The following is an 11,855-nucleotide window of genomic DNA, read 5'->3' as shown; positions in this document are numbered from 1 at the left end:
CTGAGACTGTATCTGAACGGGCTAAGGCCCAAACTGATTCTGTGATGGGCACAAGTTTGCGAAAACTCACCCTTTCTCTGTTTAATCTGTACAGGTAATCCCCAGACTTGACAGGTCGGTGCAGCGAAGGACTCGACAGTGGCCACATGTAAATTTTACACTATTTTTCGTTAATGCCTAGAATTTATTACTTATTTGGGGTTTTTGATGTATCTTCTGGACTATGGACTGGTTGGCTTTAAATTTGGGACTTTATATTGTTTTTATGGATTTTTTTTAAAATTGCAACTCCACAAAACACGATTTTTTTCTAAAAACTAAGGTGTTTCATAAATAAGAACGATTTTCCCTAAATTAATTGGTTGCAAAAGCTTCCTCTAAGAGACAAGTTTTAAAGCAAATAAACTAGTTTTTTTCTGAATTAAATAAAAGCTAATTTATTGTAACGGTTTTTAAAGTCGACAATCTTGTCTTCAAATTCCTTTCCATGTGACATCGTCAAATTCGGCCATAACGTCTAGGCCGGGTTTGGGGTGTTATAATTCAAATAGTCATTTGAAAAACTAGTATTCAAGATTGAATACGTAGAATATGAGAAAGTATGTGATGTTTTCATAAGGGGGAGTAAATACGCGTTGTACTCTTTTTCCCTTAACCGAGGTTTTGTCCCATTGGATTTTTCTGGTAAGATTTTTAATGAAGCAACATATTATGTATATTATAGATTGTGTACTCTTTTTCCTTCATTAATTTTTTATCCCACAAGGTTTTCCTAATAAGATTTTAACGAGGCACATTATCTACCGATGGACATCCAATGGAAAGTGTTATGAATATCTTAATAAGTGGATGTCCATCATGATCAAGATAAAATTTTAATATACTCTAAATTCTAATAGTTATTAGAATTAGATCTCTACTTCTTTTATACTTCTTATGCCTATAAATACTCTGATGAAATATTGTAATCATCCTTTTTTATCAATAAAGTACATCATCTATTACTTTCATATTTTCTTTGTTCTTTATTCTCTCCATCTTTCTTTCTTTATTTATTTATTTATGAATAGGGAATATTATTAATAAAAAAATGAAAATGATTTTTCTTTGCCGTGGAGTGTTGTAAACATCAAATATATTAAATTGTTTAAAAAATGATTTTTCCAAATGTGATTTATTATGTAAATAGTAAGAAATTAATTGAATTACTAACTTATGTTAAAAAAAGAAGATAAAAACCTGAATTTGTTAAACCCAAAAATATTTTAAGAATTTCGAATTCATTAAAAAATTATCATGAATGTTATATTTTTAAATAGTTTAATACTCAATTTACAATATTTTTTGAATCCTAATTTCCAAACGCTACCTAAAAAAAAATTATTCCACTTTCAGCAAATGGCATCAGCTCCTTATTTTGTGGGACTCCATTCAATTCCAACTCCATTTTTGGATAATTGAAGATTCAAGTTTAATTTCTTTTGTCATCTCTACCTAAAACCTGATGTGCCTTGCAACTATACTTAACAGACATCAATTTTTCATGTGCGAGGCTTCTGCAGTTGAGAACCAATCCTCCTATGTCAAATTGAAGGGATCTTATGGTAGTAAAAATGATGATTATCATAGATGTAACAACCCACCCCATCTTTCTTTTGGACCAAAAGGGATTGATCTACCCCAGAAATAGAACGGTAGCCACCGGAACTGGAGGCTGAAAACACTGGTTTTGATAGGTGTGCAACTTGTATGATAACATAATTACAATACAGAATACAAATACATATATATTTTGGGATGATAATTGTCCCTCAAAGAAACCCTATATTGATCAAATGAATACAAACACTACAATCTTTATCTAATCTCTTAAAATGGCTAACTACTCCTGCATAACCACCACCTTTTTTTCCCCTAATGCTTTTATAGCACAGCAATCTTACATATTGTCCAATAGGACCTATGATGTAAATTTCATTATGGAGTTTTCTTTTTCTAATTTCCGGGAGCTTCATGGCGGCACGTGGCAAAAGAATATAGAATGATTTAACTGGTTAAACAATAAGAACACAACATTTATCGCATTCGGAGGTTGCTTTAAGAAACTAACCTACCTTGCGCAATCGAGGTCCTGGCTAAAATCAAGCCAAAGAGGAATTATATGTCATCAGGTGGCAATGTTGGGCTCTTGGAGCACATTCCGATCTTGTGAAGCTCCTTAAGTTTGCTGGCTGGATTGCATAAACCTGAAAATCGACACCAATTTATTCACCACGGAGATCGGATAAGGATTACATGAAATGATAAATGTTCCCAATCTATACGCTGGACGGTAAATTCTTGTCCATTCCCATGATAATTAACAAATTTCACAAAGCTACTTCATCTTAAAGCATTAGCCAAAGAGCAAACAATGATAATGTGAAGGTAAAGAAGCAAAGACTGAATGTGAAAATGTTCTTTGAGTATCTAGATTTCTGAATATATAAAACTTGGAAGGATACTAGCAGGAACTTAATCGGTTTGCACAAATGCACAATTCTTGGGACCATATAGTGATGCCCTTGTTAAAGCTTTCATAATGGAAGAAAACGTAGGTGGAACAGGAATATCATAAGAATATCTATAACACCTATGCATTCTAAGCATTTATGGAAAACATATTGTTAATATAACATAACGAGGTTTATATCATGGTCATGCTACCTGAGCATCTTGGAATATCCCAGACTGCCACTGATGTAGGAGTACATCTAGGATCACATATTGCTCTGTTATCTTCATGATGCACATTCATAGCTAGCATCCATGATCCAATAGTGACATCCTCATTGTTGAACATCCTCAAACTGAAAGGTTAAATAACTCGTTTTATAATAGAATAACTACCGCAGGGGAGGTAGATTGAGAGGCTATAGGGCAGAGAAATAAGTAGGGCGTAAATGAGCTGTGAGATAAGTACAAGTATATGCATTCTTTTGTATTTAACAGCTCATAACCTTAAAACTCATGATATTAGGTCAATAAACAATTATCCAAGTTTCGAGACAAATATGAGAGATCCCTTGACTTAAATATCACAAACTAAATAGTTGCAATGATAATCCTTTGAAGCAGACTTTATCATAGCTAACATATTTTTTCAAACCAATGAAATGCAATCAGGTGGACTAAAAACTAAACATGGAACATATTTCTATAGTCGATTCAATATAAAGAGTGATCAATATTCAACGGTAACAAATAGCAATGGAATCAAACACAAAGTAAAAGCATACCTGTCATTCCTAGCAGCTGCCAATGAAGCCACCACCTCTGCAGAGAGAACATAGATAGGACCATAAGCATGCAAGAAATACTCATTTCCAATCAGATGTCCTGATTTCTCATACCTGAAAATTTATACTAATAAATCCTCCAAGAATTTTTACATATTTCAAGGTAGAAAAATATGAATCATCAAAGAACTACATGAACAAATTTCATACCATTTCAGTTTAGGATCAGTGATCACCGGTCCCTTCTTCATGCACCCAATGTAAGTCATTGAATAGCTTCGTTCCTTAGCTAGAAGAGTCGCAAGCCGATCTGATGAAATCAAAACAATAAATTAACATCATATTCACCACATTGATACTATAAAGCACACTTTGGGATTACCTGGACGCAAATAAATGTCATCATCAGCTTTGACATAATAATCTGCTTCAAAAAGCTTAAAAGCTGCTTTGAAGAATGCCAATCTGAAAAGGATTCACACATACATGATACAGGCCATTGTTTACATCAATCAGATGGTGCTAAAATTAGTGTAATTTTTTTTTTCTTACGTTTTGTAAGGGAGCTTAAGATATTCTTCTTCAACATCAATGAGCATGAAATCTCTGTACTTTTCAATCTCTTTCTCCAGCATTGCCATTTTCTTCACATCTTTTGATTTCCCTATCACAAATCTGAAACCTAGACCAGTAGCTTGCTCCAGCCTTAATTTTTTTTTAAACAAGGGTCAATTGTTAAAATTTTGATGAATCAAAAGAACCCCAATTGAAAAAAAAAAGTGAATTATACCTCAAAAGGCCGTCTGGGTCGGAAGGAAACCAGGTGCTACGAAGGGCGGACCGGCGTTCACCCGATTCGAATCCGGTTTGGATGCCGACGAACCCGAGAAGCTTGGGGCGATCAGCCAAGCCTTTGTAACTGTCACCGCCGAACTTCCCGGAATCCGAGGAAGAGTAAAAGGTACGGAAAGTGTCCTCGGATGTACCGCAACGGAAGATGGGCAAGGGTTGGTTGCGGCGGATGGCGGAGAGGGCGAAGAGGGTGCCGGCGAGACCGATGAGGAGGCAGAGGAGTGAAAAGACGAGAATGGGCCAAGGAATTCGAGTTGAGGAAAAGGCGGAAAAGGGCTTTGAGGGCTTGACGGGTTTGGCGGAGTAGAAGGAAGGGAGCGGAGCGGATCCCGCGGAACCGCTGGAGGCGGAGGAGCGGTGAGAGAAGAGGGGCATTTTAGTGAATTACGGTGAATGGGAGTGAGAAAATATAGTAAATTGGTAATGAAGAAAAAGATTTAACAGCAGTCAATCACTGAGTGGAAGAGTGGTGAACCTTTGTAGGAGAGCGAAATGAACCTTGAAAAATACTGCACTTGATATAATTTCTGGTAGTTGGATATTTGTTGTTCTTTTTCATTTTTGCTCCTCTTTAAAGCTTCACCGAGCATGTTAAATCTGACTGCTTTTTTCTTGTGAAAAATAAAAACCCTTTATTGGATTCTTTCATTTCACATTCTCAAATTTGACTTTGTAACACTGTACTTGGAGTATTTGCAATGTACATGTTTCCATCCGGAGGGATTACATTTGCTTTCGTTAAGGGCCTTTTCCCCTCTCACAATGAGAAAAAGTAATTGGAGTCAAATTCGGTCCATGCGAATGAGAACAAAAGTTTCTGACAAATAATAAAAGCCAAAGCTTCAACCAATACAAAACAAAGGCCTTAATAGCCAATAAAGCTAATGCCCGAGTCAGGCAACCTAAGAGGATTCAACACTTGAATCAAAGGGAGCGAAGGTGGATTCAAGCCAATACAATGGTTGCCAACCCTTCCTTTCCTAGTGTTGGAAACGTCGTTGCAAACTTGAAATAACAGATAGGTGGAACCTAAAAAAAGATTATATAAAAACACGAGCCATCAAAGACTCCATGGGAAAAAGTCATTATTGGCATAGCAAATGGACCAGTCTTCGCGTCCGAGCAAATTACACAATAAAAAAAATAACGAGGGGAAAGCAAGCGCCACATATAAAGTCTCCACGAGAAAGGTAAAGGCTTATCCCGAAGCCAAACATTATTACTTCGAATAACGATCTCCATCACTTGGAAAACCCGGCCGATAGACTGAATTACAAGGGCGACAAAGTAGGGGTGGTGATGGACTACTTAACCGCCAAACGACTGGTTGCGATAGAGGATTTTCTTTGCTTAAAAATGGGTTGTTGACGCTGGTCAATGAGATTGCTAGTGGTGGAGATGAAGAGCAGAAGGAGAAGGGATTATGGATGATTTTTTACGACAATTCGATGATCAGAGGATGAAATCAGAGTGGTTTTTGATACCTTGTACGACGAAAGGGGTGGGTGAAAATCCAACCAATGGTGCAAGAGCTTAATCCATATATTTTTGGTACGGTAGCAAAGTTCTTAACCCTTAAACTCTTTCCAAGGTTAAAGCCATTTATTGCCGTCTTTTTTTCTATTGAATCTTACCCATTTTTATACTGTATAAATACTTTGGTTTTTTATTTGAAAAATATCTCAAGGTTTTAGCTTAGCCATTTTTTGTACTAATTACATTGTAATCTGCAAACAACACTTGTATTCATAAGCACTCAAACCTTCTTATATTTCTCATAAAAATATTTTCCTTTATTTTTTATTTTTTTTCAAACCCTAAATTACGTTACCTATAGCATGGATTGTATCAAATGCAATGAAAGAAAATAAATTGATACAAGAAATGAAGGCACATTGTCCATTGTCAGTAAAATTATAAAGTGAAAACCATAACTATATTCTTTTATATGTAATATATATTCAACCGAAATAATTGATTAACTATATAAGAGTCAAAATTTTCAAAATGCTCATGTAAAGGCCTAACCTTTGCAGAATTGCTCAAATCAAAGTCAAACCTTTCAAAGTGCTCAATAAAGATATGGTTACTATCAATATTTATTTGACCTATGGATATAATATTGATTTAAGAAGTTGAAAAGGGTAAAATATGTTAAATATTATGTGAATAACACATTGCTTATCCGGGCAGAATAATTCCACTCTTATTTTTTCAATTATACAATAATAGAATTATTTTTATTTTATTATGTATGAAAATAGTTTTTTTTTTACTTTTCATATTTAGTCACATTTTTTTTCATTTGATCACTAAAATAAAGTTATTGTTGTTGTTAACCATATACAAAGATAAAGGTTAATTATGAATAGATAAGTTATAACCACAATGCATTCTTATTATAAAATATGTGTTTTTAATATTTTATTAATATATTAATATAAATTTCCATTAGGACTTGAAAATTTTTTAGAATCTAATCGTGTCCCGGTTGACTCATAAACAACTATAATTACATGTTAATTTATTCTGTTTACCTGTTTTATTTAATATATTATATTATGAGAATATTATTAAATTGTTAATATAATTTAAATTTTAACATAGATTTCAACTAATGAATATTATTTCTCGGGAATCAATTTCCAATACATTAATCAAATGTATCATCAACATGTATAAGAAAATATAAATATAATAGTGAAAATATTAATTTAATGGATAAACTATAAAAATAGTCACTTTTGTTTGTCTCAGATTACATTTTAGTTACTTATGTTTGAAATGTTATATTTTAGTCGCTTATGTTATCGTTTTGTTACAAAGTGGTTACTCTACCGTTAAGCTTCGTTACCTCCCTAACGGAGGTCCTACATGGCAGTCCAAATGGGTTTTAAATGCCAACTTGGATATCCTATATGGCAGTCCAGATTAATTTTTTTAATCAAAACCCTATTTTCATCCCAACAACTGGACATTCAAGTTGGCATTTAAAACTCATTTGGACTGCCACGTAAAACTGCCGTTAGGAAGGTAATGGTAGAGTGACCACTTCATAACAAAACGATAACGTAAGTGTCTAAAATGTAACATTTTAAACATAAGTGACTAAAATATAATCTGAGGTAAACAAAAGTGACTATTTTTATAGTTTACCCTAATTTAAAATATAAAATAGATTCATAATTATTTTAAAATTGTCTCGCACATCGTGCGAGAGTATTCTTAATATTATATATAATTTTTTTCTTGTATACTTAATAATGGGGATTTTTACCTAAATAATATTAAAAAATATTGACATGACGTGTTCCAAAAATTATGTATCAAAATGGTACATTCAAAGGGGTGGAGGGTGGTGCATAGGCGGCACGACCCTGGATTCTGACAAAAATTAGTTAAAAATAATAATCTTTTAGTAGTGGTGCCAAAGTGATAGGCGGCACCACTTAGTCCTCTCTGGTATATACGCGATATAAAAATACAGAAGGGGTATGAGGGTATGGTACCTATCTGATAGGCGGCACCAGTGACCCCTATCTAATAGGCGGCACACCTAGCATTCCCCCCCTCCACACTCCCCCATCCTGCTCAATTTGAAAGTATCAATTTAAAAAAAAATAGTAAAATAAGAGAGGGAGAATAGAAGAAAGAAAGAAAAGAGAAGAAAGAGAATGTATTATTATTTTTATTGTTATTTTCAAATATAATAGATTATTATAAGAAAAAATTATTTTGTTAGTATTATATAGTTTGTTTAGTGTTATTTTTATGTTTTGTTTATTGTGATTTGTTAGTAAGTTTTGTGTTTAGATTAATGGCATGTTTATTGTGAATGTTATGTTTTAAATTTTTTTTTAATATATTTGAGAGTTTTTATGTTAGTAACTATTATAAAGTAATTGTTAGTTAGTGATAACAACAGGAAAAAATAGATAAATACTGAAAATATATTTGTCATAGATATTGTTAGAAATGACAATAAATTTGATATTGTTAGGAATTGTCTCTTTCCATTCATTAAATTTTTTATGTAAGTATTTTTATGCTGTTTGAAATTGTTTTAAGAAATTTTTGTTTATTTTTTAACAAATTGAGTATTGAAGATGGATAATCAGTTTTTCGTATTCATTTATTTCAATGGAATCATCTTGACAACAACCGTTGGATGTATATTGAATGTCGACAAAAAATAGCAATGAGATTTAATAGAAATGTCTCGTTCGATGACATGAAGGAAAGGATTAGCGCAAAAATTGTTAGACGTTGTGGGAGAAGGATTTCGAAACTTTTCTACAAGTTTCTAGTTTCGACAGATCCCATCAAATTCACCGAAATGGAACTTGTAGACAATGAAGACGTGGAGACAATGATCGCTCTTTATTATAGGAATTAGAGTGACCAAAATGCACCGATTCACTTATTTGCTGAGTTAGCTGGTGTGGAGTCAACTGAAGATCTCACTGCATATGATGAAAAACATGGAGCTCAAAAACTGTGTATGGTGGCTTCAATATCGTACGTTAATAGTAAATCGACTATACGCGGGATCGATATCAATCTTAATATTGCACCCAATATTGATGTGGTTGGTGATGATGGACACGATAGTAGTGATCCTTGTGATCAAGAGGTTGATAGTGATAGTGATCCCGATGCAGACGAGGTCCCCAATGATATTGACGATGAAGACGTGAAAGACAATAGAAACATTAACGAGTCTTCAGTCGGGAACCAGATTCGACGTATTGTGATACACAATAATCCTGGGCCTCACATGCGCTCATAGACCCCGACGCGGCGCACGTAGCCGAGTTCTTGGAGTACCCTGAAATACTACCTGCTCACCGACTGGCCGTAAATTCTGATCCTAAGAAGTTGTTCATAGGCCAGAGATTCGAAAGTAAGGAAGAGTGGTATAGCATGAATATATCAATGGACTACAAAGTCGCAGTGTCTAACCGACATTATATATTGGGGAGTGTTGAAAGTCGGTGGAAGGCTGCAATTGGTGGGTACAAACTGCATTTATTCAAAATTCGTAGATGTGGGAGATACAAAAATTTGTTGGGCCTCACATATGCACATCAATACGTATGACAGAAGATCATCGAAAACTTGATTCCAAAACTATTTGTACGTGTATCGTGCCAATGGTGAAGGACATGTCGACCATAAAGTTTCGGTACTGATTACCGAAATGCAGGAACGATTCTAGTATCGAGTATCATACCGAAAGGCGTGGATAGTTAAATAGATGGCAACGGAGTAATTGTACAAGGATTTGATGCGTCGTATAATAAGCTCTAGGGATGGATAGCCGCTATGCGAGAGTAAATATCGGGGATTGTCATTGAGTTACAGCCACGACCTTATTACGACCCGGATGACCAACTATAATCGGGAAAAAGAATTTTCCATCAGATGTTCTGGATGTTTGATCCATGCATGCGCGCATTTCCCCACTGCAATCCGTTTGTGCAAGTAGATGGGACCTAGCTATATGGAAAATATACACAGAACTTACTTTTGTGGTTGCTCAATACAGCAACAAGAACATGCTGCATCCGGTGTGCCATGGAGATCCATTTACTGCATCCGACACATCGCGACTAACTTCCATCGAGATTATAAGAATGCAGACTGGCGGAGACAGGTTGTGAGAATGGGTAAAGAATAACCTTATCTTTTCAATATAAGTTTTACACCATGTTTGGTTGGGTGTATTGGCATAGCCATTACACCCCTATTCTGTGGGCCCCACTTAATCCCATTTTAATCCTTTATTTGGTTCAGTGTATTGACTAATACGGGTCTATTACATTACAGACCAAATCCTCAAAATCCACCGATTTCTAATCCCTTCCTTTTGCTCAGTTTAGATCCTGCTTTAGTTTTATACCCTGTTTTACCCTCCCAATCGACGCTTCCCCTTTCCATCTTCTATTTTTTTCCTTCTAGCTTGGGGTTTCTACAGATTTTCTTCCTCTATCCCTCTAATATTTTTTACAACACAATTCTTTCAAAGCCCTAATCAGAGCCGCATCTTCTTCTTAGACTCAGGTTTTTGCTTTTAACTTCCATCGGTTTTCCTTCAAAGAATCGATCATTTGTTTACAGATCAAATTAACATTGTTTGTTCATTTTGTTAGTGTTTTGGATTTGAATTCGGGGTGAACAGAAATGGCAAAGTCAAAGAACCACACTGCCCACAACCAATCTTACAAGGCTCACAAGAATGGCATCAATAAACCCAAGAGGCACCGCCACACTTCCACCAAAGGGGTATCTTTTTTAAATCTTCAAATCGAATTTTCAGTTAGTCTTCATTTAAAAATAAATAAAAACGGTTCTTTCCTTGTAGACATTTATAGATGGATTCCAAGTTCTTGAGGAACTAGAGGTATGGAAGGAAGCTCAACAAGAAGAGCGGTGAGTCTGCCACTGAAGAAGAGCAAATTTTTAATGGCAAAAGATCTAGCTTTGATTAGTGTTTTCTAATTGTTATTTTTCCCCTCGGTGGAATTGAGTATTCGTTTACTATAATCACCTTAGTTGAAATGTTATTTTGGGATTGTTAAATCTCATTTCAAAAGAGATTTGAAGCTGTGAGCTTATTAATATTAAGAACATGTTTTGAGCTTAATTTTCTTTTTCTTTTCTCTTTTCTTAATATGTTTAAGTATTAGTTAATTAATTTTTGAGATGTGGTTGATGATGATACATGGTTTGAGAGATGGTTTTATCATTTTCATTTTTTTAAATTTGAGAGGTTCATGGTTTGATGCTTCGTATTGGGGCTTGTTAAGTTATGTGATGATTCATTTTTCTTGAATTACATGTGTATCAGATGTGCATCGATGTCCAGCTAACATAGTCATTAAGCATTCTTATCTAAGTAAAGTATTTGGAAATAAAGACAAGAATTGTTGATAATTCTGTCTCAGGATTAGGTTTTTAGTGGTAAGGTTTAGGGTAGGCCATGAATCAGGACAGTTCCACGCTCATGGATTCTATAGCTTATTTTGAGAGTGGTCAGAGTTTCATATTTTTGGCACAATGAATCAGAATTATTAATCTCATTTATGACTTGCTTACTTTCAAGAGTTCACTTGTGTTTCAGTCCTTAGGCAGAATTTGTATGTAGGAACTGTTTGTGGGTTGACTTGCCACCTTGATGAGGATCTCTATTATGGGACTTGGGTGTAACTAAATGTTTCTGATGGCAGGAAGATGTGTATGAAGAACATGGGTTTAGGTAGTTGTTCTGGTTTCTTAGGGTGTTGTATATTCTGAATTTTGCTATGATTCAACTGATTCCTTGGTGGTAGATTTTGGTCAGGGGATTCTGAAGTTTGGATTGTGGTTTTATCTGTCAATCTCGAGTGAGGATCTTTAGCTAATTGTTCCGAGTGCTGAGAGTAATCTACTGCAGTAGTCTCTGTCGATCTCGAGCGAGGATCTTTAGCTAATCACGGTTATATGCTTGCTTGTTATATGCTTGTTATGTTATGTTGCTTGCTTGTTATATGATTTTTGGAAAATCAAATAATGATGATTATTTGATATATTCATTTACTTGCAAATTGCAGTACAAAATGCAATACAAAATGGGTCTTTTCTGTTTATGGTTCATTTGAGGTTTCAATGTTTATGGAGAATTCATAGCTACAACAGTTCACCCTAATAAACTAGAGCGTGAGGAGCATCTCGTTGCTGCATTCC

At 34.8% G+C, this 11,855-nt stretch overlaps 1 protein-coding gene and 1 pseudogene across 1 annotated transcript; one reads left to right on the top strand and one right to left on the bottom strand.

The window, feature by feature from the left end:
• Positions 1–1,727: 1,727 nt before the first annotated feature.
• Positions 1,728–5,735, bottom strand: LOC107901488 (probable beta-1,3-galactosyltransferase 12). Its single transcript, XM_016827524.2, has 7 exons — positions 4,069–5,735; positions 3,831–3,983; positions 3,661–3,743; positions 3,489–3,588; positions 3,279–3,392; positions 2,707–2,849; positions 1,728–2,246 (listed from the first exon to the last, which is right to left on the bottom strand). The coding sequence occupies exons 1-7, from the start codon at positions 4,503–4,505 to the stop codon at positions 2,158–2,160; spliced, it is 1,119 nt and encodes a 372-aa protein (XP_016683013.1). The 5' UTR covers positions 4,506–5,735; the 3' UTR covers positions 1,728–2,157.
• A 4,576-nt stretch (positions 5,736–10,311) lies between these two features.
• LOC107900332 (60S ribosomal protein L29-1-like) lies at positions 10,312–10,827 on the top strand (annotated as a pseudogene).
• The last annotated feature ends 1,028 nt before the right edge of the window (positions 10,828–11,855 follow it).

The sequence above is a fragment of the Gossypium hirsutum genome, chromosome D06 (assembly GCF_007990345.1).
Source record: "Gossypium hirsutum isolate 1008001.06 chromosome D06, Gossypium_hirsutum_v2.1, whole genome shotgun sequence".
NCBI lineage: Eukaryota > Viridiplantae > Streptophyta > Magnoliopsida > Malvales > Malvaceae > Gossypium > Gossypium hirsutum.
The sequence above is the reverse complement of the archived record's forward strand: the minus strand, read 5'-3'. Positions and strand labels throughout refer to the sequence as shown.